The 27,642-nt window shown below is 31.9% G+C and overlaps 3 protein-coding genes across 6 annotated transcripts in view; 2 read left to right on the top strand and 1 right to left on the bottom strand.

The window, feature by feature from the left end:
* Positions 1 to 262: 262 nt before the first annotated feature.
* Positions 263 to 11,814, bottom strand: be (ben). The gene is made up of 4 exons (XM_035082721.1): positions 11,242 to 11,814; positions 2,958 to 3,377; positions 2,566 to 2,858; positions 263 to 2,460 (listed from the first exon to the last, which is right to left on the bottom strand). The coding sequence occupies exons 1-4, from the start codon at positions 11,449 to 11,451 to the stop codon at positions 714 to 716; spliced, it is 2,670 nt and encodes an 889-aa protein (XP_034938612.1). The 5' UTR covers positions 11,452 to 11,814; the 3' UTR covers positions 263 to 713.
* A 1,332-nt stretch (positions 11,815 to 13,146) lies between these two features.
* LOC118066596 (E3 ubiquitin-protein ligase MYCBP2-like) lies at positions 13,147 to 23,972 on the top strand. Of its 4 annotated transcripts, XM_035082717.1 has the most exons (13): positions 13,147 to 13,365; positions 13,621 to 13,983; positions 14,123 to 14,329; positions 14,411 to 14,613; positions 14,737 to 14,914; positions 14,994 to 15,339; positions 15,429 to 15,594; positions 15,712 to 15,902; positions 16,171 to 16,236; positions 16,620 to 16,709; positions 17,261 to 22,262; positions 22,369 to 22,739; positions 22,845 to 23,972. In XM_035082717.1, the coding sequence occupies exons 1-13, from the start codon at positions 13,285 to 13,287 to the stop codon at positions 22,958 to 22,960; spliced, it is 7,380 nt and encodes a 2,459-aa protein (XP_034938608.1). In that variant the 5' UTR covers positions 13,147 to 13,284; the 3' UTR covers positions 22,961 to 23,972. The 4 variants fall into 4 exon arrangements, with proteins under 4 accessions (XP_034938608.1, XP_034938609.1, XP_034938611.1 ...); XM_035082718.1 differs by lacking the exon at positions 16,620 to 16,709; XM_035082720.1 differs by lacking the exons at positions 16,171 to 16,236; positions 16,620 to 16,709 and having other exon boundaries at positions 15,712 to 15,851.
* A 301-nt stretch (positions 23,973 to 24,273) lies between these two features.
* LOC118066630 (WD repeat-containing protein 47) overlaps positions 24,274 to 27,642 on the top strand; it is a 38,547-nt gene continuing 35,178 nt past the window's right edge. Inside the window, exon 1 of the mRNA XM_035082812.1 lies at positions 24,274 to 24,326. The gene's annotated coding sequence lies outside the window, so the exon portion shown is untranslated. The remainder of the gene's footprint in view (positions 24,327 to 27,642) is intronic.

Raw genomic sequence — 27,642 nt, 5'->3', positions numbered from 1 at the left:
AGACTATATACTACTCCATTTGCTCGCTTCACATTCTTTATGAAATAGTTCCATGCTGGTTACGCCCTAAAATCAAGAATAACTTGTTTTATATGTTCATTGAACGTCAGATCGTGAAATTTCTTCCAATTTTGATAGTAATATCAATATTATTTTTCTACAATTATAAAAAAAATTTATTGTTAATAATCAGTAATGGAGAAAAATTATTTAGATGGTTCATAGGATGTCTTATCTTTAAAATAAAAAAAATGCATCTATATTCTTCGATCATAACGCTTTTATGTCTCACGAAGCAAATATATATATATATATACATATTTATTATAAAATTTATATCATTTCGTTCGTGAAAAATATAGTTCAAAAGCTTGACTTCGATATCATCGAGCGATTGAAATAACTACACTCACACAATCTGATGAAATTTACAATTGTTCATTAAAAAAATCTTTTCAATTTTATTCTATGTATAAATTAAACACTCGACACATCATTTATCGAGTCCTTTTGATGCTCTTTATCTAATCAATCACACGTCTCACTTCTCTTTAAAAGTATCTTCCAAATGCATGAGTCATTTATAAAAATATTTTCACTAAAAAAGTTGATCATTTTTACACATAAAAAACTGTATTGATAATAATTGTGAATTTCAAGATAAACACATTTTATCACAGGCAAGCTTGGCACGGATATGATGAACTGACATTTCATGTCCTAGCCCAATTAATAATATTTTCCTGGTCTGGTTTAATCGGAAGAGGTCGATTTGCCATTTTAGCTGGTGTTGATGAGGCTGCTGGCTCTGGAAGCTCGGAATAGAGATGGGTAGTGGCATCAGTTGGATCAGCATATTCACAAAATAATAAATCAACGTGTTGTTTATTCATCTTCCCTAAAATATTTTCTCCAAGACCTTTACAAAATGAATTAGACTTTTTATGACCAGCTCCATCGAACAGTGGAGTCTCTTGGTAAGGTTGTACATCATCTGGATACTTTCTCTCTCGTTTCTCACTAATAAGATGATCATTAACAACATCTGGTGGAAGAGGTTGAGGTGCTCGTCCGGCTGAAGCTGCCAGAATTGGTTGAGAAAGTCGACTTGTGCTAGGAACTGTTTCATCTCCAGGTAATTCAGCATACAGATGGTTTTGATCACTAGTTCTTTGATCTCTTGGCTCAGTATATTCTGCAATAGCAGGTCTAATAATCCTACTTTTTGGTAACAGCTTCTCCAATGAAGGAACTTTAGTTCCCATACTAACGGACGGTTTGGCAGTCTGTGTTCTTTTTGTTCTTGGAGCAATAACATCATAAGTATTTTCTTCTTGGAAAGAAAGTCTTCTTTCATTATTATTATTATTGTTACAACTCTCTTCAACTTTAATTAAGTCATAAAGATGTTCGATCATGTCTCTTGCTTGGCTGTAGTTATCAGGATCATTCAATTTCTCTCTCAGCTCTCTCAGGTAATCCTCAGTTAGCTCTTCTGGCAAAGTTTGCGTTGCTTTATTCTCAGTATAAGCAAATCCATCAGCTTCCAACTCATCTTGAGACGTCGTTTCGCCTTCAACATCTAAAATTCGTGTCTCTGGTCTTAAACCTGCATACTCATTTACGCTTAACCTTGAAATAGATCTCGCAGAAGTGGCAGCTGTCATTCCACTGGTTGGAGACAGCCAAGAGCTGGTGAAATTCATCAAGTGACTTGACGATAATTTAGGACAAACACCACGTCTTCGCATATATAGCACTCCAGATGCAATGATAACTGTGATGATAACAAAAACTGCAGCGACACAAAAAATAACGAAATATCTTTTTTCCCTTTCTTGATCTGCATCACCCATTTCTGCATCGAAGAAACTATTCTTTCTTGGATAAATGTGGGGTCCAACACTCGGAGGACTGACACTTGACGTTGGCTTATCTGATGGTTCTTTGCACGTTACTTCATCATTGTCATTGCAAATTGTGTTGGTAAAGTTTCGAATCTCTAAATAGCCTTGTGGAGCTTTTAAACATTTTTCCAACCATTCTCCAGCAATGCAGTAGCTAGATTTCATCATCCAAGATGCTGAAGAATTCTTTCCGGTGATTTCTCGCATCCAATCTTCCATCAGACAGTCACAGTTTTTTTCAAAATAATTGCTGCCAACACGAGCTACTTTTATGTTTGGATTTTCACTAACTGATGCGAATCTAAGAGATCCTTTTTCTGCATGTTTTATGCTATTTCCTCTGAATGAAAATCGAAGATTCGATGTTGTTTGAGCGACTTCTTCTGCAACAATGGCGTCTTCTTCAAGACTTACGAAAGAATTATAATCAATAGTAATTTCACTCCATTCTTTCAATATTATTGAATTTTTCTTAAGACTGTGAAACTCGTTATTATTGAAGGCAACTGTTGCTGCTGATATTTCAATCGCATTCGTTTCCATTTCATTGATTCTGAAACAAAACAAAAAATTATAACGATTTTTCCATGTATTTACTCTTTTTTTTAACTTTACAGTTGATGAGATTATATTGAAATCAAATGGAAGAAATATTTACCGAGAATACTGAATGGTAAAATTATTAAATCCAGCTTGGAAAGCTCCACTTTTAATAGTTTTTAATCTCACGTCAACAAGCTCGAAATTAGTGATGAGAGTTGCATGCCTGAATGCTCCAGACTCAATTTCGAGAATTGATGCATTGCTGATTTTAACAGTGTGAATCATAATAGCACAAAATGCATCTTTGCGTATTACTTTTGTCCAAACGTCATCTAATCGGATCTCGTCAGCAGCTGAGGGAAATACTGAACTGGGCAACTCCATTATTTTAACACTCTGGAACTCGATCTATAAATAAAATCATGTATTTAATAACATATAATATATCCTGAAAACATAAAGCTAAAGTTATTTGTTTCATTAAAAATAAATAAAATAAAAATCAACCTTTGTTGCTGGTCCATGTCGTCCAGATGGAGGTGCATCAAATTGAAAAGCATTACTGGAGAGTTCTAAAGTCGGCACTTCACGAATAGAAAACTTAAGAAGTCGGGAGAATGCGTTGGATTTGATATCAACATGTTTACACCTTGAAATGGAAACTGAGAGAGTTCCTCTTGCATTTTTGAATGCTTGTGACTCCAAGACGACTCGATTACATTCCGATACTTCTAAAAGTGGGTTTGGAGCACTGATATTATGAAAAGCTTGCGTTTTCGCGACTACACTGCGAATTCCTGTCACGTGAACTCTTTTTAGTTGAGCTCCGCCTGTAAAAGCGCCTGAGTGGATCCTCAGTTCACGACAGCGGGAGACAGAAACTTCTGAAGCGTCAGCTGGAATTATTCCTTCATGAAGTTCGACATCCTAAAAAAATATTTTGAATTATAATTTATATGCTTGAAAGTTGAGACCAATATTATTTAGTTAAATGACAGCAGCAAGTACTTGTTATGCTCCAAAAATATTGTACTTATTTGAAAGAATATGTTGAAAAGATCATTTTTATTTGAATAATTTTGCTAGCAAACTTATTCTATTTTTACTTGACATGAAATTGCAAAAACCAATTGTTTTGATTTAAAATACTAATAATATTCTCTACTCAATCAATAATTAAACTATTATTTAATAAAATATCTATTAACTCACAATAATATATTCCATGAATATCAATTAATTAGAGTGCTAAATTAAATGACATTCAATTTTAAGAGTAGATTATTTGATTCAGATCGTTCATATATTCATCAATATCAAGTCCATATTATTATTGAATGGAAATAAAAATTTAGTCAATCAAAAATTATTGATAAATACATTTTTTACACTTAATAAACATAGAAAAACATGACTTAATTTCAATAAAGTGAACTCATGATTGTATAGAGCAAATAATTAATGTCATGTTCCTGAGGAAGCAGTGTGTCATGTTTGTATCTGATTGACTCGCAGACGACAGTTATACCTTTTGCAGTAGCTTCCGGTAATGGCGGAGGCCCAACTTTATATTTATACTTTTGCATAAGCGCCAACTAGTCATACACATGCCTAAAACATGTCTATGTAGCGACAATTATTTTTGAAATTCCACTCAACCAGCAATCATATGCCAATTGAATTTGACAACAATCATAAAATAAAACTTTCAACAGGAATATCAAAACTCTCTAGAGTCACAGCTTGTTGATATAAATATAGATGAAACTATTTTTTTTTAAAAACAAAAATTTCGAAAATTTCTAGAGACGATCGTAAAACATTTACGTGAGAATTGAACGTGACCTCAGGGTTTAAAACTTCCTGCCTTTGACAATACGAAGAACATCATGTGTACCAAAGTGTTCTGAACTTTCAGAGGAAAGCTAAATAAATTGTTTAACTTAAAGCTCATAAGCTTAAGTCGGATAAAAATAAGACAAATAAATGCATAATTTATATTTAATTGTTTTTTAAATGTTACAAGAGGTAGCTAAGTTAGGAATGTATGGAAATGAAGGTCTACTCAGTTGTCTTTTGTGGTTAAAATTGTAACATGAATCTTGTGTCAACGTCATATGGCTTATGGATATCTATTTCTTCTTGTTTATCACATATAAAGAGTCACAATATGAATCCACGACTCGATTTTCAACCGTGACAAGTTCGCCTTGAGCCTTGAGACCTGTTAAATTTGAGCCATGAATTTTTTTCATTTACTTAATACTTATCAGAAATGTGAAATGGATACATTTTCAAAGATATTTTTGATGGATTAAATTTACCACCAGTAATAATTTCATTACTTATTGAAATTGAAAAAAAAACAAACCACAGTAACTTATTCGATAAATTCAAACAACGAAAAATACTGATTTATTAATAAATAATTTTTCTTTGAAATTAATCTGAATAAAAGGATAAGTGACTAAGAGTGTAATTTGATTTCTTTCTCTATAGCTTTTCGTACATCTTTCTGAGTCTCTAGAGACTTTAAGACGCGGTGTACTGTGACTCAGGGGGTTGGGGTGGCCCCGAACTATTTCTGCTCTTACTCGCTCTCAGCACAAAGAACATTTTGACTGGTGCAAATGCCTAACTTCATCAGCAAGGGAAAAATACCGTAAGATTTGCGATCGTAAATATTTTCCAAACATCCAGTTGACAGCGAAGAAGAAAATTGAATAAAAAAAGAAAATAAAATAATCAATAAGAAGTAAATCTGTTACAAATTTTAAAATACTGAGTACTGAAATGTAAAGCAAAATAAAATCTGTCAATCGGACAAACATTTGCGTCTTTTTAGTTCAATAGAAATGAATGAAATATCTTAGGGTAACAAAAAGACCGTGGGATCGTATTACATGGTCTGGAAAGGTTTTCTCCTCTCTTGGGGGCTTCCCTCGTCCCCGTTGTAACTCACCAAGGGGAGATTCTGAGGTCGGAGAACAGTTGGGGGTACGTTCAAGAGTTGAACCAAAGTGTCAGGACACACCTCCTAGTCGACATGGATTGTTAAAAATGTCGAAAATAAAAAATAAAAACAAAAAATTTAATCAAGTGAATCCTTGGTTATGCACTGAAGAAATAAATGAATAAATGAAGTTTGAAGGTAAAGGAGACCGGCCTCGAATTATGCAGGAACTGATCGAAGACCCGACGGTGGATAAATAATTGAGCAGGAAGGTGTGACGTGCATTGAATTGTTAAGACCGATCCCATCGTTTTCACACCAACATCTCTTTTCCTTTTTAATTTACCAGTCACGAATGGAGGCTAGATCTTCCATTTGATAGCTTTCCTTTTAATTAAACCTATTCATGCCTTGTGAATTTACTAACATTTATTTAATTACCGAGTTATTCATAAGTAAATAAACATTTTATATTTTTTTTTGCACTATTATCATACAAATTGATTGCAATTTTTATTTGTCTATTTATTTACTGCAATCATAAATCGAATTTTTTGAATACTAAAAAGTTTTTACAATTTTAAAATAATAAAAAAGCCAACGATTTGATTTGAAAAAAAATATAATATTCATAAAAGAAATTATGAAATTAGAACATATACTGAAAAAGTTATTTCATAAATTAAATTTATTATAATTGTTATTTCATCGAAGCAAAATATGAATGCTATTGGTAATGTGATGAAAATGTCATTTATTGAAATAAGATTAAAATACAATTTTAGTATCATATAATAAAATTTATATAATGAAATTATTTCAATGAAACAAAATTTAGTGGAAGAAAAAAAAATTGAAATATGATAAAGGGAGTTTATTTAACAAAGGATAAAATAATGAACTTGTGAAATTTAATGAGTTATAATTTTATTATACTCTATTGAAAAGTTATACAAAATGGACATTTTGATTAACAATTCAAAATTAATTAATCTGAAGATTAATAAATACAATTATTATTTTCATAATACAATATTACTCATCAAAGGTAAAATATTTTTGGAATAAGAGAAAGCTAAAAATAGATACCTAAACAAACTGCAGTGCAATTAACCAAAGATACATTTAGTGTTATCTCGATGATTCACTACTCCAAAAATGTTACGGACAGTTAGAGTATATTGACAAACAAACATAAGCAAGCGTTAAAATCAACATAAGTTTAGAGTCTAGACTAAAAACATAATAGGTTTCATGGTCAATGAACAAAAAAAAACAATTATTCACAGTCTGAAGAACATTAGGGAAGATTCTTTAGGAATGACATCTTTACACATACTTTTCAAAGACTTCGGAACATCAAATAAACAGCAGTACTCTAAAATGTAAATTTAAACTTTATCATAATGCGTTGAAAATCGTAAATAATTAAATAAAATGAGCTGTCTCTTTTCGCTGATTAGCAGAGAGCATAACGAGGCTGCTGAACACCGGAAGTTGATAGAAGAAATGTCGTGCACATATACTGGAGGTCGACGATGAAATTATTCTTCATCTCTCTCTTTTTTCTCGTCATTTATGTGTCTACTCTTATTCTCTTATTCGCTTTAGTACATGAACCCCGGCGGGTCAGGACGTGCTTGCAATAATTCGGTTAATTGGAATACACAGCAGTAAGAGAGATGCCGTGCAATTCTCTCGGCAGCATTCCGCGTGTTACGTGCACTTTCGGTTAGACGATTAGCGATTATTACTCATAATTTATCTAACAACATTTTTAAATTATTATGTAATTGCTATTCTATTCACTGTTTCGAAAAATTAATTTTTTTAAATTTAAAACAACGTTTTATCTAAGTAAGATAATGATTAAATAATTCTACTTGATATGAATTATAAATTAATGTTGATAAAATTAATAAAACAAAAATGATAAATATAAAAAATTGTAATAAATCATAATTTGCTTATTAAAATGAAATTAATTATTTTAAGAACAAGGTCATTATGGTCTATTTGATTAGATGCGTGGGTATTAATAGAGATATAACATATATTGGTGTTATGAATAGTAAGAAAACAAAATGGTACACTTTTATAATCTATCTTAGTATAATTACAGTTAATAAAGAAAATAATATATTTAGTTGCTGAATGGACAAAAAATATAATGACTAAAGTATTCTGAGTGAGCATGACTAATTTCCTGAACGAGTTTATGTACAGGTCATGAAATAGTATTGGTGTTGATGTAGTACATAGTAGACAAGAAGGAGCTGCGAGTATTCACGCGCATACATATCTTACAAAACCGATCTTTGCATTACACGTACGGTGCGAATGGCCTCGATCAGTCGATAGAGTTAAATGTTGCGACATTTCCTTTGAGTTTAAAAAATACTTATGTCAACGAAAAATCATTTATGGTAACATTAATATGTCACTATCTGACTTTTATGGAATGAGAAAAGAAGTTTGAGATAAAAATATTTAAATGACCATCAAAAACACGAGATTCAAAACAAGATTAGGCATCGAAATTGTGTAATGAGAATAGGCTGTTTTTTATTTAGACAGTTAATCAATTTTTATGTTGGAGGAAAAGTGAAGGAAAAATTTTTTTAGAAACAATCGTGAGTTGGATTACAAAATGTTTCTCGAAAAAAAATGTATAAAAAAGAGGTTGGGAAGCATTCAAAAGCTTTGAAGTATATAAAAAAAGACTCTTAAGGGTAGTAGTAACGAATCGAGTGTTTGTGACGAGAAACAGAAAAATTGACAGTATATAGTCTGTAAAACGAGTCTGGAGTGGATGATTCTATCAGCATTGCTGCACTGCAGGATGTAGCGTTACATTTCTACTACACGCCCTCATTGGACACTGAGAACTGTTCGATAGAAGAACCTATACGAGTAGTTTACTATTTGAAAACACACTTGCTACCTCCCAGTAAGCTATGTAGTCTTAGAATAATAATAATAGTGAGAAAATACTATCAAATATTATTGTTATTTAAAAAAAAACATTCCTCTCATCTGGAATTTCATTTTCAAAAGAGTTTTGATGGTGTACAGAATCTCCATACCCGCATCAAGACTACCTTTTAGACACAAATGATGCTCGGAGCTCGTTGAAAGAAACTATTGTTGATAAATTACATTTAAATAGCCAAGGCGTCTTTCATTCATACAGTTTTTAATCATTTCTAATTTATATTTTTATTGCAACAATGACTGACAAATTTTCAATACATTTAATAGAAGAAAAATGATTGTTATAATTTTAAAAAATGACTAAAGAAAATATGGATATTATTCATGAATTTTCATATATTTTTTTTCTTGTAACAAATTTTTAAAAAAACAAAATTCTATTTCTCTTTGATTGACTCTATTTGTAAAATAAACGAGAAATTATTTTATTTAAATTTTATTTTAAATTGATGAAAAACAAGAACCCAAAGAGAGTATAAAAATCCAATTATGTTTGTTGGAAAAATAGTTGAAAAAAAATACTTTATATTCAATGTTTACTAAAAGAATTTCTATTTTTTACTAAAGAAAATATTTTTATCTAATTAAGTCTCAATAATTGATTTTGAAAAAACAAATACTTTTTTTTAGAACCACTATTATTTTTTTGGAGTATAAATCAGTTGACACGAAAAAAAGTACACTCAATTGTCTGAAGAAAAAATTTTAAAGTCATTATAAAAAGAAAGTAGTAACGATATTTTTATAAGTATAGATGGTAAATAGAAAGAAAAATCAGTACAATAAATATCAACCGTGCAAAGCATGACAATGCTCCCTTCCTCTCCACCAATTCTCCCATGGTCTAGTGGCCCCTTCAGCCGGAAGTCCCGTTGAACGGAAGCCGACTAGGTTTGGCCCTTGAGTGTATGAGAATGAATTTTGTGGTTCCTTAAGCTCTTATAAACCCCCATAGATACTTCATCAGTCTACCACAATTTTTTCTATTCCTCCTTATGTTCATATGAATTAAAAGCTGATTATAAATATATTTACACCTTTATTCAATGCCACTAAGTTTTAATAGACTACTACCTGAATCACTTCCTGCGAGTCATAATTACTTTAATCGTTGGTCATTTATGGAATTGTATTGTCACCTTAGAACTCATAGGAATAATATGCATTTTCTCTACTTAAACAAACCAACAAAAGTTTTTTTTAATATTATTTTTATTTGTATGCTTCAATTACGTCAACCTAAGTCATAATTAGGGTCGAAAAAGAAAATTATTATTAATTGGATTTATTTCAGCAATTTAGCTTCGTTTATAATAAAGAAAACTCCAACTAGTTTACAAAAAATTATGAAAGTTTAATTGCTCTGTTTAAATTAATTTAAAAGTTGTCAAGATTTTTTTGGAGCAAAAATTAAAAAAATTAATTAAAATAACGAATAATCAGATTTATTAGTTTGATTATTTTTCATACGGAGACCATGGAAGTGAAAGAAAATCAACTGTTGCATCATCAATATATGTAGAGGCTTAGCAACCACATTAAATGATATCTTCCAATAAAACTTTCAATGAATGAATTAAAACAAGTAATTATTACATAAAACATCAAGAAAGTATTCATCAATGATTAACAATTGGTCCAGACAAAATTTCCAAGAAATTAATCAAAAATATTGAAAACTGAAGTTATTAAACAATTAATAAAAGAATATTTTTCTCTGCCAACAAATCAAAAGTACGATTAAAGAATTTAGTAGACACATAGAGTGTCACTTGTAACTTTAAATGGATCTAATGAATATGGTGATAAGTGACGCTGAATCTGATTCGATTAGGAAGTATTTTTATTCTCTATATATATAACACACCCTCTTCTCACATCGTTTAATTTTCTTTTTATTATTATTTATGCTATTTAATTCAAGATCTTTGCAAGCAATAGTGATAGTCATGTGGCAGTAGCCATATATACATATAATACGTCTTTTCTCCAATCAGGTTGTTCAACCAGTTTAGATATGATAAAAGAAAATATGATAACTTAACTCATGGAAGATAAAATTTTTTATTATCCTAGTCATTGAGTCATGCGGACACACACAAATGTTTAATGTCCCAACTCAAACATCTGATCTGTTTAATAAAAATGTGAAAATGTTTGAACACAATAAATTCCATCCAGAAACTTGATAAAAATGGATAGAAAAGAGTAGATAAATGAAGTTAAATTATGCATAAGTAAATATTAAATATATAAGCTATTGTAAAATTATAATATCAAGTTTAAGACTTCATTCATCTAGTGATAAATATTCAGAAACAATTCATGGTAAATAATAACTAACGAAGCGAAACGAGCATCAAGTGGGATGGGTTGTAACAACTGTTTCTCCCTTGCTTCTTAGCATCACAGTGACTCTCCGCAAAGCTGAAAGTCATTAAGTGGGTCGTGGATTAAATTATTATTAACCCTCTTGGAAAAGATAATCAAGTATTACTTCATTCAAAAACTTTCTTCAGTAGCTAGAGCATGAGAAAAAATTTCCAAACATTTTTCATCCATCATATTTAGCCTCTTTCTCCTGTCTGACAATAATAAAAGGTTGAGCAACTTCATACAGGTGAATCTGAAGGTGTTTTAATGCTATTACGGTAGTAAAACATATCAAAAACCTGTTTGAGAATATTTCAGGGAACAAGAGAATATCTGTCGGTATCTGAGAAAGTCTTGAATGGACATGGAGATGTGGAAGTTAAGTTTAGAACATAACAAGAACTAAGAGATAAATTACCAGGGATACCTTCTGGAAAGAATTTAAAATGCAATTTTTAAATATTCATTCACCTGATAGTCTGAGAAGATACACTTGACGTTAATCCAATGGTGAGCAACGATGGTACAATTACATCCGGGCATTGCACAAATGCCCACGGGTGAGGAATCTCCATTTACATGGTTCAGTTGTCCAAGGACTAAGATGGAGCACAATAAAAGCGAGTAAAGATTCACAACACTTGGTGGAAGCTTAAGAACACAAATCACTTTATTCTTCATGATTTTTGCTGACGTTGGATCAATATATTGATTGCTTGATCATTAGATCTTGGTAGGGTTATCCATTTCCATGATTATTTTGAGGCACATGCTTGAAAACCATTCGTAACACAAAGGAATAAACAATTTATGTAGAAAAGGGAATGAATAAAATATTTATGAGAAATTAAAATTCACTGTTTACGGATTCATCATGATTCGCAGCAGAAATAGCGGCAAGAGCATGAGTTCGCGATATCTCTTCATGGTTTGTGATGTTGAAGAGAAAGAAAAACAAAGCTTCGAGAAACAGAGAGGGGACCAAAAGAACTAAACAGGAGAGTTTAAATGAAGGGGACTAAAAAGCCAACTGACGTAGTCGTTACGAAGGTTGCTTTCGAACTGGCGAGAGTAGCATACGATCAAGGGTCCCCCACCTCTTCAAGTTTGCTCCCTCCAAACTGTTTAAGAGATAAAAGAGACGACGATCTCAGAAAACCGTGGCTAAACACAGGCCTTCTGACTTCTCTTTCTTTGAGATACCTACCATGCGATCTAGCTTGAGTGTCGCCTTCGCTCTTGGATCCACAAGTCAACCTTGACCAACTCCTAGGATTGATAAAATCACTACATAATTATTTGTAGCCTTTGTCGCTACTACTTAGACCTAAGGATCACTTTGAATTTTATTGGATTATTAAATAAAATATTTTCTGTACTTGAAACTTAACTTTTTCAAAGATTTTTATGATATAACGGATTTATCTGGTTTTATGTTAAGTATAGCAGCTAGAAAGCTACTTGAATTATAATTTTCATGAAAGTAAAATCAACTACATGTTCAAAATCTCAAGATTTAAAAGTTTTCAAACTTGGAATTCATTTATTTTCAAGAACTAGATCAATTCATAGAATGATCTCTAAACTTTCAACCTTTTTATTCAATTTTTTCGTAAAAGCAGATCTTGGCCACATTTTTCAATTTTCAAAATTATACTTGTACTATCATCAATAATTTAATTGATCGATTTTCATGCTGTCCACACATTATTTTCATATTTATATGTAATTAAAACCACAAGCCCCTATAATAAACTTGATAGATAATTTTATTTCCAATTAATAATGACCGGATATTTGATAATTTTGCTTCTACATTCAGCATATGGTACCTTAACATATACAATTACTAATCAATTATAAAAATTACAATAATTATTATTCATTTTTCTAATTGAAAAATTTTTTTCATGCTTTCAATTTAAAATTTTTATACATCAGTCGATAATGAATCTTTGTACCTTCATAATCTTCAAACAATTATCTGTATTCATAAACTAAAATTAAACTAATAGTCGAGCGTACCCCTGCTAACATGTAAGGCTATTACTGACAGCAAAATGATTGTTTTCTTGTAAGAAAGGAAGTTCTCTACAATCATAAACTGAGTTCACCAAGATCTCAGTAAGTACCAATTAAGGGTATTGAGAAGCTTGGAGAACTTGTTTTTAACAGACTGCTCATCTTTTTCCTGCACATAACTTAAGCCTAGATACCTGATCGTTTTGATCAGGCCAATGACTCTGTACAGTTCAAAACTCCATCTTAGTCGTTACAACTCGATAACAAAGTTAATTAAATGTTAACAATGCTATGACATGAATAAGTATTTATATAATAACGTATTTCATTGTATATAAATATTTTTACAGTTGTCATTCGAATGAGAGGCTGTTCCTCAGGGATTTTGTTGTTTGCTCGGCTGGAACGAGCGGAGGAAGATTTGCACGATGGCTTCAACCAGAAAGCTTTGTCGATCCATCTAAATGCGAAGCAATTTATGCTAAAGAAGATATGAAATGCGGCTGGCCTGCAATCGTAACTATTCTCACGAGAGATCAGTATGGAGAAGTGGTTCATGCTCCTGGGCTAAAGGTGAAAGATGAGTTTTTCTTGAAAAATGAGAATTCATTTATTTTGTTTAAATCTTTAATAACCTTCTAACATCATCACTAATTAAATAAATTGCTGAACGATTTTTTAAATTATATTCCTATGCTTGCATGCACTAAATCACTTGCTTTTAAAGTAATGAATTCAGTCTTCAAACAATCTCATAATAGACACATTAGTTATTAAAATAATTAAAGAACAAATGGACCTGTAATTTTGATTTATTTTCTATTCTAGATTGAAGTTAAAGCGGTACCAATTGAGAAGAAAGATATATCTGATGGAGATCAGGGAAGAAAAATACGAAGAATATCTCAATCTGACCCAATGACTTTTGGTGGTCATCCTCCTCCTCCTTTAGATATTCCTTATGAAGTTACAGTTAATAATAAAATGTGCTTTTATGCTATAACAATAATGCATCCTTATCAAAATTACTCTTTTGAAGAGTTAAGATTTATGTCTCCTATCGTTAAGCGATCAAGTGAAAGTATGTTAGTCAGGCCTAACGGTGATGGCAGTTATAGTGCAACCTGGACACCTTCTTCTGTTGGTTGGTACTCTTTGATGATTACGATTGATGGATACAGCATAGAAAATGTAAGAAAACTCATCACCCTTATAGAAAATAATATATATTGTGATAGGTTAATCAGTTAATTCTATAAATAAATCAATAGCTTGATTGATTATTTAAAAATAATTTGATTTATTTCAAAATAACTTTTCTTTATTGTAGAATTATAAAGTCGAGATAACAGAACTTCCCCAAGGAATGCATTCGTCAATGTCGAACATTTTGAAAAAACCACAACATCATCAAAACCGACATAGAAGATTCATTGGAAAAGATAGTGCAGGGTTAAGAATCCGATCACATCCTTCACTACAGAGTGAAGAGATTGGAATTGTACCAAACAATGGAACTATTACATTTATTGAAGAGGTACTATTATTATATTACATTTAAATCAATAACTCATGAATTGAAAGAGGTAATTATATTGAATTTCTTTCAACTTTCTAGGTTCACAATGACGATGGAGTTTGGTTGAGATTAAATTCAGAAACAATCAAAAATTATTGCAGTACAAATCCTTCAGAAGCTTGGTGTTTAGGATTTAATCAACATCTAGGAAAAAAATTATTAATTCCTCTAGATGACACGAAGCCTATAGAATCTGGAAGTAAAGAAATACCTTTAAGACGGCGAATTGAAGGAAATGACGAGTAATAAATAAATTCAACTTATTTCTTTTTAGTAGAATTATTTTAATTAACTTATTTATCTAGAGTGATTAAATCCATATAAACATGGTGATAGTACTAAAAAAAGTTTTTCAATTGTTCCAGAAAAAAGAAACCAACGACTGCGTTTGGAGATTGGGGTTGGACTGCAGTTAAAGGAGAAAGAACGATGGTAGTAACTAAAACTGGAGCCTCGTGCCATAATATAAGAAGTAGACCAAGTTTAAAAGCTGCTACTGTTGGAATGCTTGCTCTTGGAGATATAGTTACTATTGAAGAATATGTAAGTTATATTAAATTCCTTTATAGGAAACTGTTTAATAATTTTAATTATTATTAATCAATTTGATGGGTAATTCTAGTGGGTTAACTCAGATGGTACTTGGGTCCGGATTAGTGATGAATCTGCTGCAGAATATTGCTATAGTGATGGAGAAGCCTGGTCTTTAGCAATTGATAAGAATGGAGTAACTCGCATGAAAGTAAATCATGATGTCGAAATTGAACCACCAGAAAAACGAACTCCTTACGCTGTAGAAAATATTAAATCACCTGGAAAAGCTTTTGAATTTTCTACTCCTTCGGGTAGTCGTGAAGGATTTGTTTTTACAACTCCCAATTTTTCTGCTGGAATTGGTAGCGGAACCAGTGATCAATATGAAAGTACAAACCCATTTGTTTTCAAGTCTTTCAATCAAGGTTCACCGCGTAAGTATTTCTGTTTTATTAAAAAATAATTTAATCTGAGAATTCCATGTAAACTTTATATAATTAGCAATTTTTTTTTCACTTTCTAGGGAGTGAGAGAATAGTTTCCGAGAAAAGTGAAGTGTCGCCAAAGTATACGAGAACCCATTTGAAAGAGAGCGTGAAAGAAAATGAAAAAGAAGGTGGAAGTAAATTTAGTGTTCTTCAGAAATGGTTAAAGGGTGATGACAAAAATGATAGAAAGACGGTTGGCAGGTAAGAAAATAATCTCAGTTAATTAAGCAGTTGTCTGTGAAAGAGATAACTTTTCCGATAAAGTAATTGTGAAAAATAGACTGCTGTAATTACAAATATCAACATTAAATATTTTAGAGATTTTACGGAGTTCGTTGGTGTATCGGTGAAGGAGTTAGTAAAAGCAATTGGTGAAAGCAGAGCAAATGGGAATGGTGTTACACCACCAGAGACTCCTAGAAGATTATCGCGAAGTTCATCACCTAAAAATCCCCAAGGTGGGTCTCCAAGATTTCACAGCAGATCTTCTAGTCCAGTTCCTATACCTGGTACGTAAAAACACTTTTATTTTTACCATTCACAATCCTCTCCACGACTTCCATTTGTATAATAATTAAATTCATTCTTTTAATTTTTCTTATTCTTCGCTTGTTTCTAATAATTTCTTTCAGTTTTTGTACAAATCTTATTAATATTTTATTGCTGAATAATTTTATTAGATATAATATAACTAACAAAAATCAGTTGCTTAGAATAATATAATAATATAATATGTAGTGTTTTCTTTATAACTGCAAACGTTAATGTTGATCTTAGCTGGACCCAGCCGTCAACCAATTGGTTCTGGTAATTGTCTCTTTCCTCCTGTCGCTAACGTTCCAGGTACTTAATTTGCTGCCTTAAATTATAATGTTTTTTTTCGTTTTTTCGATACATCTAAACCTCCAATTTTCATATAATCAATTTTCAATAAACATTCATTATCATTCATTCCTTAGTATCATTTATATTAAAAAACATGATTAATTTGTACTTATAAATAATATTGAAAAATTGTGATATTTTTATGTATCGAAACACAATAATTGGTTTGCATGATTAATAGATGAAGAATTTCAAGCACTAAAAGTCATTTCTCTTACTCTTACACAATATGTAAATATTTATCTTTACTTGGAATGTATCAAAAGAGATGAGAGAATATTAGATTATAAAAAGATCATACATTACATTTTAAACTCCAACATTTAATAAAATCTTATTAGGTGGGAGAAGTTTGATTGAAGGGGGAGAGAGTGCTTGCAGCAGTCCTCTGCATTACGGCTCTCCCCGAAGCGTCGGCCTCTCCCCTTTAGGTAAGATCACAAATAGGAATTAATACTTGACAATTTATTGAACCCGTGGCTTTCATCATACTCTATTATACACAATGTACACATACATGCCTAAGAGCATCATGAATAATGATTATTAGATCCTCTTGTATCTAGACCAACCGCATGATCTATTATCGTTTAATTACCACAGAACATCCCTTATCATACTCATGTTCATCCCTTATAAAGTGTATAATTAATAATTTAATGTTCTTAATTTGCACGTTAGTTTCCTTCCTTTTTCCTTAAAAAACATCAAATTTTATCCGTTTTTTTTAAATTCAGTATAAAAAAAAATTAAAAAATTTATTCACTTCATTCAATTATTCACTTTTAAAAATATTAAACATTGACTTACGGAAAAAAATAATGAATGAATGATGAATATTTTCATTACATAAAAAATTTAAAAAATAGCTATTTAAACATTTTACGTGTTTAAAAGTATTTAATAATTGAAATAATTTAAAAATTAATAATCAATTATCTCGTAGAAAAAAGAAATAAATTAATGTTTTAATATTATAAAGTTTCAGGAGCAATGATGGATAGCGGAACATCTCATCGACGAGGATCAACTCAAAGTGACACAAGTGCCTTAGTTAGTAGCTTAACACGCGACCCATCTCAATCACCGAGTGGTATCAGTAGTACAGCAAACACTCGAGATATATCACCAAGCCCCAGCTGTAGTAGTCTACAGATGCGGTCAGAAGGCAGCATAACTAGTCCACCAGAAACACCACGAAGAGACCGAGAAGAACTTCTCGACACTCCGAAAAAGTTATCTGCTGTTCAAACCCAAACTAGTCCTGAAAGCATGACAACAGCAATGAAAGGACATTTTAGTATTGGCTCCTCAGGGACAAAAGACGATAGACAATCTCCAAAAGTAACTCGTAGAAATCATACAAAAGCTGTAAAAATTCGAACTAAACGTGCAATATCACCAGCAAATACTCAAACATTAAGTCCTTCAAGAACATCGAATCTGTCTAAAGAAAAAGTGAAAGAAGCTATCAGTCCATCTGTTGCTGAATGTTTGCGGGCAGTTTTTGCTGCATTTTTGTGGCATGAAGGCATTGTTCACGATGCTATGGCATGTGCTAGCTTCTTGAAATTCCATCCAAATCTTCCTAAAAATGGTGCTTTGGTAGTCACGAGACAACCTATGGTTCATTCCAATGATAAACAGAAAGAGGAAATGACGAGAGAACAACGAGCACGCCAAAGACATTCAGTAGAAGTAACAAATGCTGGTAATTATTTACATATTCAACCTAGCACTTTGGAAGCTTTGACGAGATCAGCGGCAGGAGCCAATGCAAATCGAAATCGTAAAAAGCAGGATTCTTCAATAAAAGAGGAGATAAATGGAAAACTTATGTCTTTACCAGAAACTCATACAGTTGCAATCCTCCCACCTGCATTAAAAAGTTTGGTATTCTTGTGGGAAGAAGTAAGTAGCAATTGTCTTCAAGCGATTGAACAACAGACTATTCTTCCCAGTCCTATTTCCCACTTCCACTTGTTGAAAACACCCAAAAAGTCAAACTTTGAGAAAGAAGTTGAAGAAATTAATGATTCAATAGACGTTAAAGATAAAGATGAAAAGACTAGTGATAAAGAAAATGATAAAAGAGTGCACAGAAGAAAAAAGGAATTTAATAGACTAGTAAGTAAACTCACATCGACAGAAACTACTAAAGAATTGGAGACAATGTGTGAGCTTTGTGGCCAAATGTTTCCACATCCAATTATTTACCACATGAAAATGATTCATCCAGGCTGTGGATGGCATTCTGGAGGTATGGGCTACAATAACGTCGGAAATTATTGCTCGGGATGGGCTGGAAATTGTGGAGATAGCGATTTTGGTGGTACCTGTTGGTATTTAATGTGTGATGCATGCAGAGATAATTACTTAAAAACATTGCGGTTCAAAAGTAGTAATAGAAAAATCGTTGGCAGTGTTTCCAGAAGAAGAGGAGTTAAACCTTTACTATCTCCTATTAATAGTCCTAATGGTAATGATTCTCATATAACAATAAAAAATAATGCAATGTTTTTACTAGATTTATCTAGTGCTGCTGGAGTAAGTATTCCTAAACAACAGAGAAGGCCATCACAAACACTATCATCAGTGGCAGAGAATAATAGTCCGCCAGAAACGATAGGACCATTTCCACCAACTGGACCTTTTCAATGTCTACAAGCGCTGGGTGTTCATTATTCCCAAAGCCATGAAGAAAGATACTATGAAGAAACTCTAAGACGTCAGAATGGTCAGCAGAGTTATTTTAATGGCAATAAATTTAATGCCACCAACGGAAGACCGTTATCCGAATGTCATATGAGTGATAGTGATGGAGATGGAGGGAAAATAAGAGGAGTTAGTACCTTTCACAGATCTGTATCCATGTCAACTGCACCCTGGGCAAAGAATAGTAATGATGGAAGAGTAGTAATGATGAGAAAAAGAAATAACAGTAGTAGTGAAATGAATTCCGAAGCTGGATCATCACTTCTTTGTTATCCTTCAGCAGCTCTTCAAAAATTAGTACCATCTATGGATCAATCTGCTATTGTTTCTTCAAATCAGGATGAACTTTGTTCCAATGATCGTATAGAAATTTTAACAAGACCAGTAATGCTTTTCGTGCTACAACAACATAATCTTCAACATCTTCAGTTAGCTATGAGACAAGCTTTGAGAAGAGCAGCTTGCAGAGTTTATGCAATGCAAGCCTTTAATTGGCTTTTAAGGAGTGTAACTCAACCTTTAGGCCTTCATGATCTTCTTTGGTGGTTTATGGCTTTTTTGACTCCAGTAACTGTCGAAACTGTAGCTGGAGATGAAGATATCCGAGATCGAAAAGAAGATCTTGATATGAGTGGTTTATATGAACATCCTTTGAGTGATTTAACGATTGCTGGAGAGGCTATTAATCCTCTTCCGTCGGCTTTTCATACTCTTCTTCAAACTATCGCTGATTTAATGCTCTTACCACCACCTGGTTCTCCACTACAGCAAGCAGCCGTTCAGTGCTGGGGAATTAAATTTACTTCAGCGGATCACATGTTTCTTCATCGAAGTCATGTGTTCAGTAATATTAGTAAAATATTATCTCGTTCGGAAGAAGAAGAAGACGTTACAATGAGCATGCATGAAAGTCATCAATCTACATATTCACAACAAATTACAACTAGTATTGAAGCTTTGAAAGATTTAACTCCTGGTATTGAAATTAAAGCGTCTAGTAGACAAGCTATGATTGGACACTTGACAGATAGTTCAACAGAAACTTTCTGGGAGTCTGGTGATGAAGACCGGAATAAAACGAAGACAATTGTTATTGTTTGTGGAGCTCGATCATTTCCAAGAATGATTTATGTTCATATCGACAATTGTCGTGATTTAACTCATAAAGTATCAAGTGTTACTTTTCAATCTGGTGTAAATGTTGATGAAATGGTGAAACTAAGAACAGTAGAAATTGAAAATCGGTCAGCAGGTTGGGTTAATTGTCCAGTCATTGATAGTAGGCATATAATTATTGGTTTAGAATTCAAAGGACCTGACAATTCACTTCGAGTTCGTCAGATTCGCATACTTGGTGAAATCGAAGGCGAGTCTTTGAAGATTGGGAAGCAGCTGAGTACTGCGACAATTCAGAAGAAGAACTGTGAAGCAGAAACTTTGAAAGTTTTCCGTTTAATCACGTCGCAAGTTTTTGGAAAGTTAATCCAAGGAGAGAAAGCACAGCAGCAGTTACAAAGAGAGAGCGCCGAAACGAGTAATAATGAACTCGAAGATAGTAATGACCTCAGAGAGCACATGGTTGGAATTTTATTTAGTAGAAGTAAATTATCGCATTTACAAAAGCAAGTTTGTGCTCACATAGTTCAAGCAATTAGAAAAGAAACAATACGACTACGAGAGGAATGGGAAGCTTCTCTATTGTCACCAACACCCGCAAATAGTGTGCTAAGTGACTCTAGTGATCTTCCGAAGGCTTCAGATACTTATTGCTTCGAAATGCTGTCAATGGTTTTAGCCTTAAGTGGCAGTTCAGTTGGTAGGAATTATCTTTCTTCTCAGTACGGCTTAATTAAAGACATTCTAAGTCTTCTACACACAGGATCAGCTCGAGTTCAACGTCAAGTAACTTCACTTCTCAGGAGAATTTTACCAGAAATAAAACCAGAAAACTTAGCAAACGTACTTGGCCTTGAAAAATTACCCCCATCGGATTTCAGTATTGTAGCAACAGCAAACGGTTACTCCCAATTATCTAGTTTCAATGAAAATGCCATAGGAATTTTAGACGTATTTTTAAGCTGTATAGCTAAGACTCTGGTAGTCCAAGTTAAGATAAAAGGAAAAGAAAGTAACGGAAAAGCTCTTCAAACAGTTTCGTTGGGAGTGAGTATCGACCCAAAAAATTTTGCTGGTTCAAGATGGTGTCTAAAAGGTCATATGAATAAAAAACTAGCTGAAGTAATTATTCAGCTATTAAAAGACATGGGTTCTGGAAAATTATCGGAAACTTGGGCTGCAGTAACGAAAGCTGCGATAGCTGAGAACATTCTTAATCTCACCAGATTAGATGAGAAACGTCGAGAGCCTACTGAGTGTCTTAAAACTTCTACATTATGGTTAGCATTAGCTTCTCTATGTGTTCTTGATTCTGACCATGTGGAAAGGTTATCATCTGGACAGTGGAATACAATGGATGGACAACCACCTCCACCGAGACCTACCTGTAGTAATCATGATGACGATGAAACAACTGCAATAATTCAGTGCAATGTCTGCGGTAATTTATGCGCTGATTGTGATCGTGTATTACATCTTCATCGAAGAACAAGAGTTCATGTTAGACAGGTCTGTAAAGAGGAAGAAGAAGCAATCAGAGTAGACCTTCATGAAGGCTGTGGACGAACAAAACTTTTCTGGGTGCTTCTACTCGCTGATAGTCAAACTTTGAAAGCTCTAGTAGAATTCCGCGATGGTGCAACGAGAAAACCAACTGTTGGTACATCCGGAGTCTGCAGATTCTGCGGAACTACTGATAACACGGGGCTCCTAGCTATTGGAAATGTTTGTTCAGATCATGATTGTCAAGAACATGCTAAAAATGCCTGCAGTAAAATTCACAACTGTGGACATATCTGTGGAGGAGTAAGGAGTGAAAAGACATGCTTGCCTTGTCTACACAGATGCGCGCCAGGAAATGATTTAAAACAGGACGCTGATGACATGTGTATGATTTGTTTTACTGAAGCATTATCATGTGCTCCAGCAATTCAGCTACAATGTGGACATGTGTTCCACCTTCATTGCTGTAGAAATGTATTGTCAAAGAGATGGGTTGGGCCTAGAATTACTTTTGGCTTTTCCTTGTGTCCAATTTGCAAGGTTCCGATGGAGCATTCGACTTTGGAAGAACATTTGATGAGTATTCAAGATCTGTATGCTGATGTAAAGAGAAAAGCTTTGATGCGGTTGGAATATGAAGGTTTACACAAGTGAGTTGTCATTTTATTATAACTGATTTTTTCAAATCATATTTATTTGCATTACTACAATATGCTAAAACAGTTATTTTATGAATATTTTTTTTTGTTTCATCAGGGCTGAAGCTGTTATCACACCAGGTGGTCGTTATTACAAAGACCCAGCTGCATATGCGATGGACCGTTATGCATATTACGTTTGTTATAAATGCCAAAAGGCCTACTATGGTGGTGAAGCGCGATGTGACGTCCAACTTGGTGGAGAATCATTTGATCCCACTGAGTTGGTCTGTGGTGCTTGCAGCGACGTGGCAAGGGCTCAGATGTGTCCCAAACATGGAACTGACTTTCTCGAGTATAAATGTCGATACTGTTGCTCGACAGCAGTCTTTTTCTGCTTTGGTACTACTCACTTCTGTAACCCCTGCCACGACGACTTTCAAAGAGTTACCAATATACCAAAGAATGAACTTCCTTCATGTCCTGCAGGTGATTTGTATTTCTTATATTCATTCAAATTCATTCATGAATAAATTTTACATATTATTATTGTTTTTTATTATGTTCATAAATTTAATTTTTTAATATTTTCAGGACCACGAGCGAAACAATTGGAAGGTGAAGAGTGTCCTTTACACGTGAAACATCCACCCACTGGTGAAGAATTCGCTCTGGGCTGTGGAATTTGTCGGAACGCACACACCTTTTGAAGAGGAATTTCTACCAGAGACAATTTTTATTCTACAAAATACATAAAATTTGAAAACAACTCAAAGATTTTACTGTGACCATTGCGATAATGAACAAAGCATTGCGATAGAATTGAGATGCGTTATGATATTACTGATAAATGCATAGAAATTAAATAAAAAGAATTAATCTAAGTTATAGATTAAGATTGAGTGTTAGCAATGACCATGAGTGTATTTTTGTTTGAAGTTTCAAATTGAGAATGAATTTAAATGGTAGTTACGTCATTTTTTAATGACAGTAGGATGAATTGAGTGAGTGTAATGATTAATTATTTATATAAAAATTATTATTAATAATATCAATAATGAGATATCTCAGTGTCTGTGTATAAATTACCGTTTTTTAACAAAAAGAAAAACCAAAAAAATGCAGTTTTTCTTTAAAATGAGAAAAAAGAATAATTGTATTATGTCTGTATGTATAATTATTATTGAAATAAACTAATTACGGTTTATTGATTATGGTATAATAATGAAAGACCATTTGTTCAACAAATGAATTACGCAAGTTTAACTATGGCCATAAAAGCTGATTAGATTTATTATATATAATTTATGAATGTGATTATACTTTTCAAGACTTTCAAGCCACACAAATGCAAGAGAATGGGAGAATCTTTTAGCATTTAGTTATATGAATTTTTTTTCATACTTTTTCATATAAATTATAAGAACTTATAAAACGCTTAATCGAATTATTGTTTATGATTGTTATTATCATAAAACATCGTACTGCATTAGAAAAGCTGCTATAATCTTTTTTTAAGGATATTAGCAAGATTGACAAATAACAACTTATTAAGTTCTTATTGTCGTCCTAAATATAATTTGACACTGAAAGGTTTATTGTCCTGTCAGTGAGTTATATTGCAACCATCATTAAAAAAATAAATTAAACGATTATTTATTTGTAAGTAATGTATTAGAATGTAATTAATTCATATATTTAAATGAATGCAATATTTTATTTGTAATTTTTCGATTCACCGCTTATGTTGTTTCAATGATTAAATAATTGAATTTATAAATTATAAAAAAAATGGTTTTGATTATTTTATACACACTTTATTTATTTAGAAATAAAAATATTTATTTAAGTCTTCCTTATCCATGAGAGAATTTTTAGTTTAATAGAAGAATTTTAATTTTGAAAACCAATATTTTTCATGAAAACATTTTTTAACTAAATAGTACTTTCCCGCAATAAAAGGTGGCGCAGCAAAACGGCGACTGCAGTGCTCCAGTGATTTTTTTGTAAACTTCCAGGCAAAGCGTGTGTGGTTGTGTGTGTTTCGAACTTGACGTTTTTTTTCTTCAATCAGCGGTAAGTACTCTTTATTTACGTAGTGTTTAACAAATGTTACATCATTATCATGTTTACAATACTACTAAACTGTCAGTAAATGCTTTTTTATTCAAGCATCTCATTATCGTTTGATTCTGTAGCTCATCTAAATAATCCTAACCGCCATACACTTATGAGTTTTACAACCCTCCTGTCATCTATTTATTGTTATCATTTATTTCACTTCATTAACTCCTATTCTTCCCCTAATTGAGTTTATTTTGAGTGTATCTTCGAATTTTCATCTACAAATATTTCCTTATAGACATATTCACTCAAAAAATAACCTCAACTTTATGCTCAACCATCCAGGGTTAATTTTTTTCCTATATAAATATCTTACGACGAGATTTCCCACATACTATTTTATTTTTAATCCATAATAACATTTTTTATTTAGAGAGTACTTTCATTGGACTTTCATCTATCGTGTTTTGATAATATTTATTAAAAACTACAGCATCAATCATGGTTTAGAAAACTTGATTATTGACACAAATAATCAATAAATTTAAAAAATTTTGACATTGAAATAATTTTTGATTATTAGTGAATTTTCTTTGAGTTTGAAACAGCTTTTTATTTTTATTTTAGCACAATTCTTTGCATTTCTATTAACAGTAATTGAATTAGTTTTGATAATGAAGTCAATTGGCTCAAGCTTTTATTCATGATTCTAAAAATAATTGTTGTTTTCGTTAAAATATTCTTCAATTATACTTTCTTTTATCAACAAATACTCTAATGATAAATCAACCATTTTTCTGTGATGAATTAAGGGTAATCACGCTTTTCTTTTGATCTGATCATCTTACATAAATTGATGCAATTGTTATAAAGTATAAATTAGTTTTATAATAAAAAAATTGAACAATGTGTATTAAATTGTTCGTTGATTAATCTAAAACGAAGATAAATTGAAAATTATTTCATCAATTTGTATGAATGTTAATTGATTATAATTGGATTTATTATCAATTGATGATTATTAATTTTCCATAAGAAAACAAATGAAAAAAAAACAATCATAGGACATGAAAGAATGTCATACCGTTATTTAACTGAACAAATATTCTACACACGATCAAGTTTCATGATTAATAATTCAATATTGCAAGTCTTTAGTCACATAGTCTGAGTTTTTGTGTGGTACAGAATAAGACCGGTTGATCAGCAAAAAAAATTATCATCCAACTAGTATCGTCTTCTCCGTTGTCTTTCAGTTAACTTTGGACCACTCAGTACAGTACTAAACTGGTTTTCTGCATAACATGTGTAAAACATACCATTAAATTCCATAAAGAAGTAAATATTATGCTAATTTAAATTTTGCTTACAAAAGAATTACAATCTGCTACATGAAAGCATCATAAATATATAATAACATCATCCGTTTTCGAGGTCTTCATTTGACCTGCCATTTCATCCCTATTCAAAGTAAATATAGAGCACTGAATGCAATGTAATGATACAAGTGTAGATGCATCAGACTGGCGAGACAGATGGAGCCGGCTGTTGTTCATCGACTACTTGATCTTCATTTCATCTTAAATTACTCCAAAACGGTAGACAAGTAAAAGAACCTGTTTTCGGTCGAATGATCATCTTCATACCGTTACTTTTTTCACGCTCGAAATTCGAACTCACTCTCAGTGAGTATGAACTTACAATTTATTTTATTTGATGATTATTGCTGACAATAATCATCATTTATTGACTCGATTATTCATTGAATCTAATTGCTATGCTGTTTAATAGCTCATCAAAAATTTATTCTTCAATATTAAGTACTCATTAATGAATTTTTACAATATTTTTACTCATTAAATTTTCTTAAATATTTTATTTATGAAAAAAAACTATCACCACGCATCAGCTAAGTTTATATCTGACTAGAATAAGTTTAAATTATGTCTTTAACTGGTTATCTTTTGATTATGTAAGCAAGTTGTGATGATGATGGGTAGCTTTTAAGCTCAGGTTACTTGATTACACATTCTCTTTTTTATCATTATTAAATATTGCTAGAAAACTCTAAATATAATATCACTTTTGCGACTCTAAGATGAGTTAGTCTCTATTATTCCCATAAAATGTTAGCTGACAAGCTGCATTAAAATTCTTCAAATGTATCCAGTTATATCTCATATTAAATTTATAGCAGAAGAGTTACATTTGGTCTCACATCGTTGGCATGTAGCACATGAGTAAATTTGAGTCTAAGACTTCTTCATCTTCTTCTTCCTCCTCTTATTTTGTTGGTAATTAAATGTCTCATTTGTGCACAGTTACCATTAATTCTTCTCTTTATCTCAAATAATATATAACACTTGATCTTTTCTAATTAATTAAAGGCTCTATTTAATTCTGTCTTCGTCTAAATACTATTATTGCTTATCAAATCATTTGATGACAAAGTTTTTTTTTACAAAATGTTGATTATAAATTTGATTATTAATTTAATATTTTTAATGTGGTATTAATACAAGAAATTTATTATTAATGTAAATTATTTAATTCAATTAACTTTTACAAACAGAAATTAATTATCTCTACTTTTACTATAGAAATTAAAATTTGAATAATTAATAAATTAATTAATAAAAATTTTATCAGACAGAAATGGCTTTTTAAAGATGATAATCAACAAAAACATATTTTAATCTTCCTTTTTAGCATACTTTTTTTTTCATGAGCTTTTTACTGTAATCTCAGTTATACTAATTGAATAATTTTAAAAAATTCCGATAAGTTGATACGAAAGCGTTTGTATATAAAAATGATGATGATGATGGTAGTACATATTTAAATAAACACTAGAGTGTTACATCGCATTTAGACTGTGACTTTTATAACGCGAATCATATTATGAAAGGTTGCCGAAGTATTTGAGGGGAGAATGAAGTAAAGGAAGGACCGAGTCCACGCGGGCGTCCACCATCCGTGAAGGAGATTAACGACCTTTTAATTGCCAACGCTCAGAGTCTCCTATCCACTGTAACATCGTCCCTTGGTTTCGTTTTTATTTGTTTATTTTCTGAGATCGATCATCTGATGCACGCTTTTGATGTTGCTATAAATTTCTGTCTTTCTAGTTTAATTAAACATTCAATCAACTTTATTTTTATTAGAAAAAAAAAACTTCTATAATATTGTTTCTCTTGTCCAGAGCTCTTTTATTCAATGAATGAATTTATTATTGTTGAGTTTATTCGATAATTATCCGTGTAATAATTTTCACCGTCATAATCATTAATAATTTTATGATGCTAATTTGCTGATGTCATTTGGAATG

This window comes from Chelonus insularis, unplaced genomic scaffold (assembly GCF_013357705.1).
Source record: "Chelonus insularis isolate UGA/USDA-ARS -01 unplaced genomic scaffold, ASM1335770v1 contig_351_pilon, whole genome shotgun sequence".
NCBI classification, from domain to species: Eukaryota; Metazoa; Arthropoda; class Insecta; order Hymenoptera; family Braconidae; genus Chelonus; species Chelonus insularis.
The sequence above is the reverse complement of the archived record's forward strand: the minus strand, read 5'-3'. Positions and strand labels throughout refer to the sequence as shown.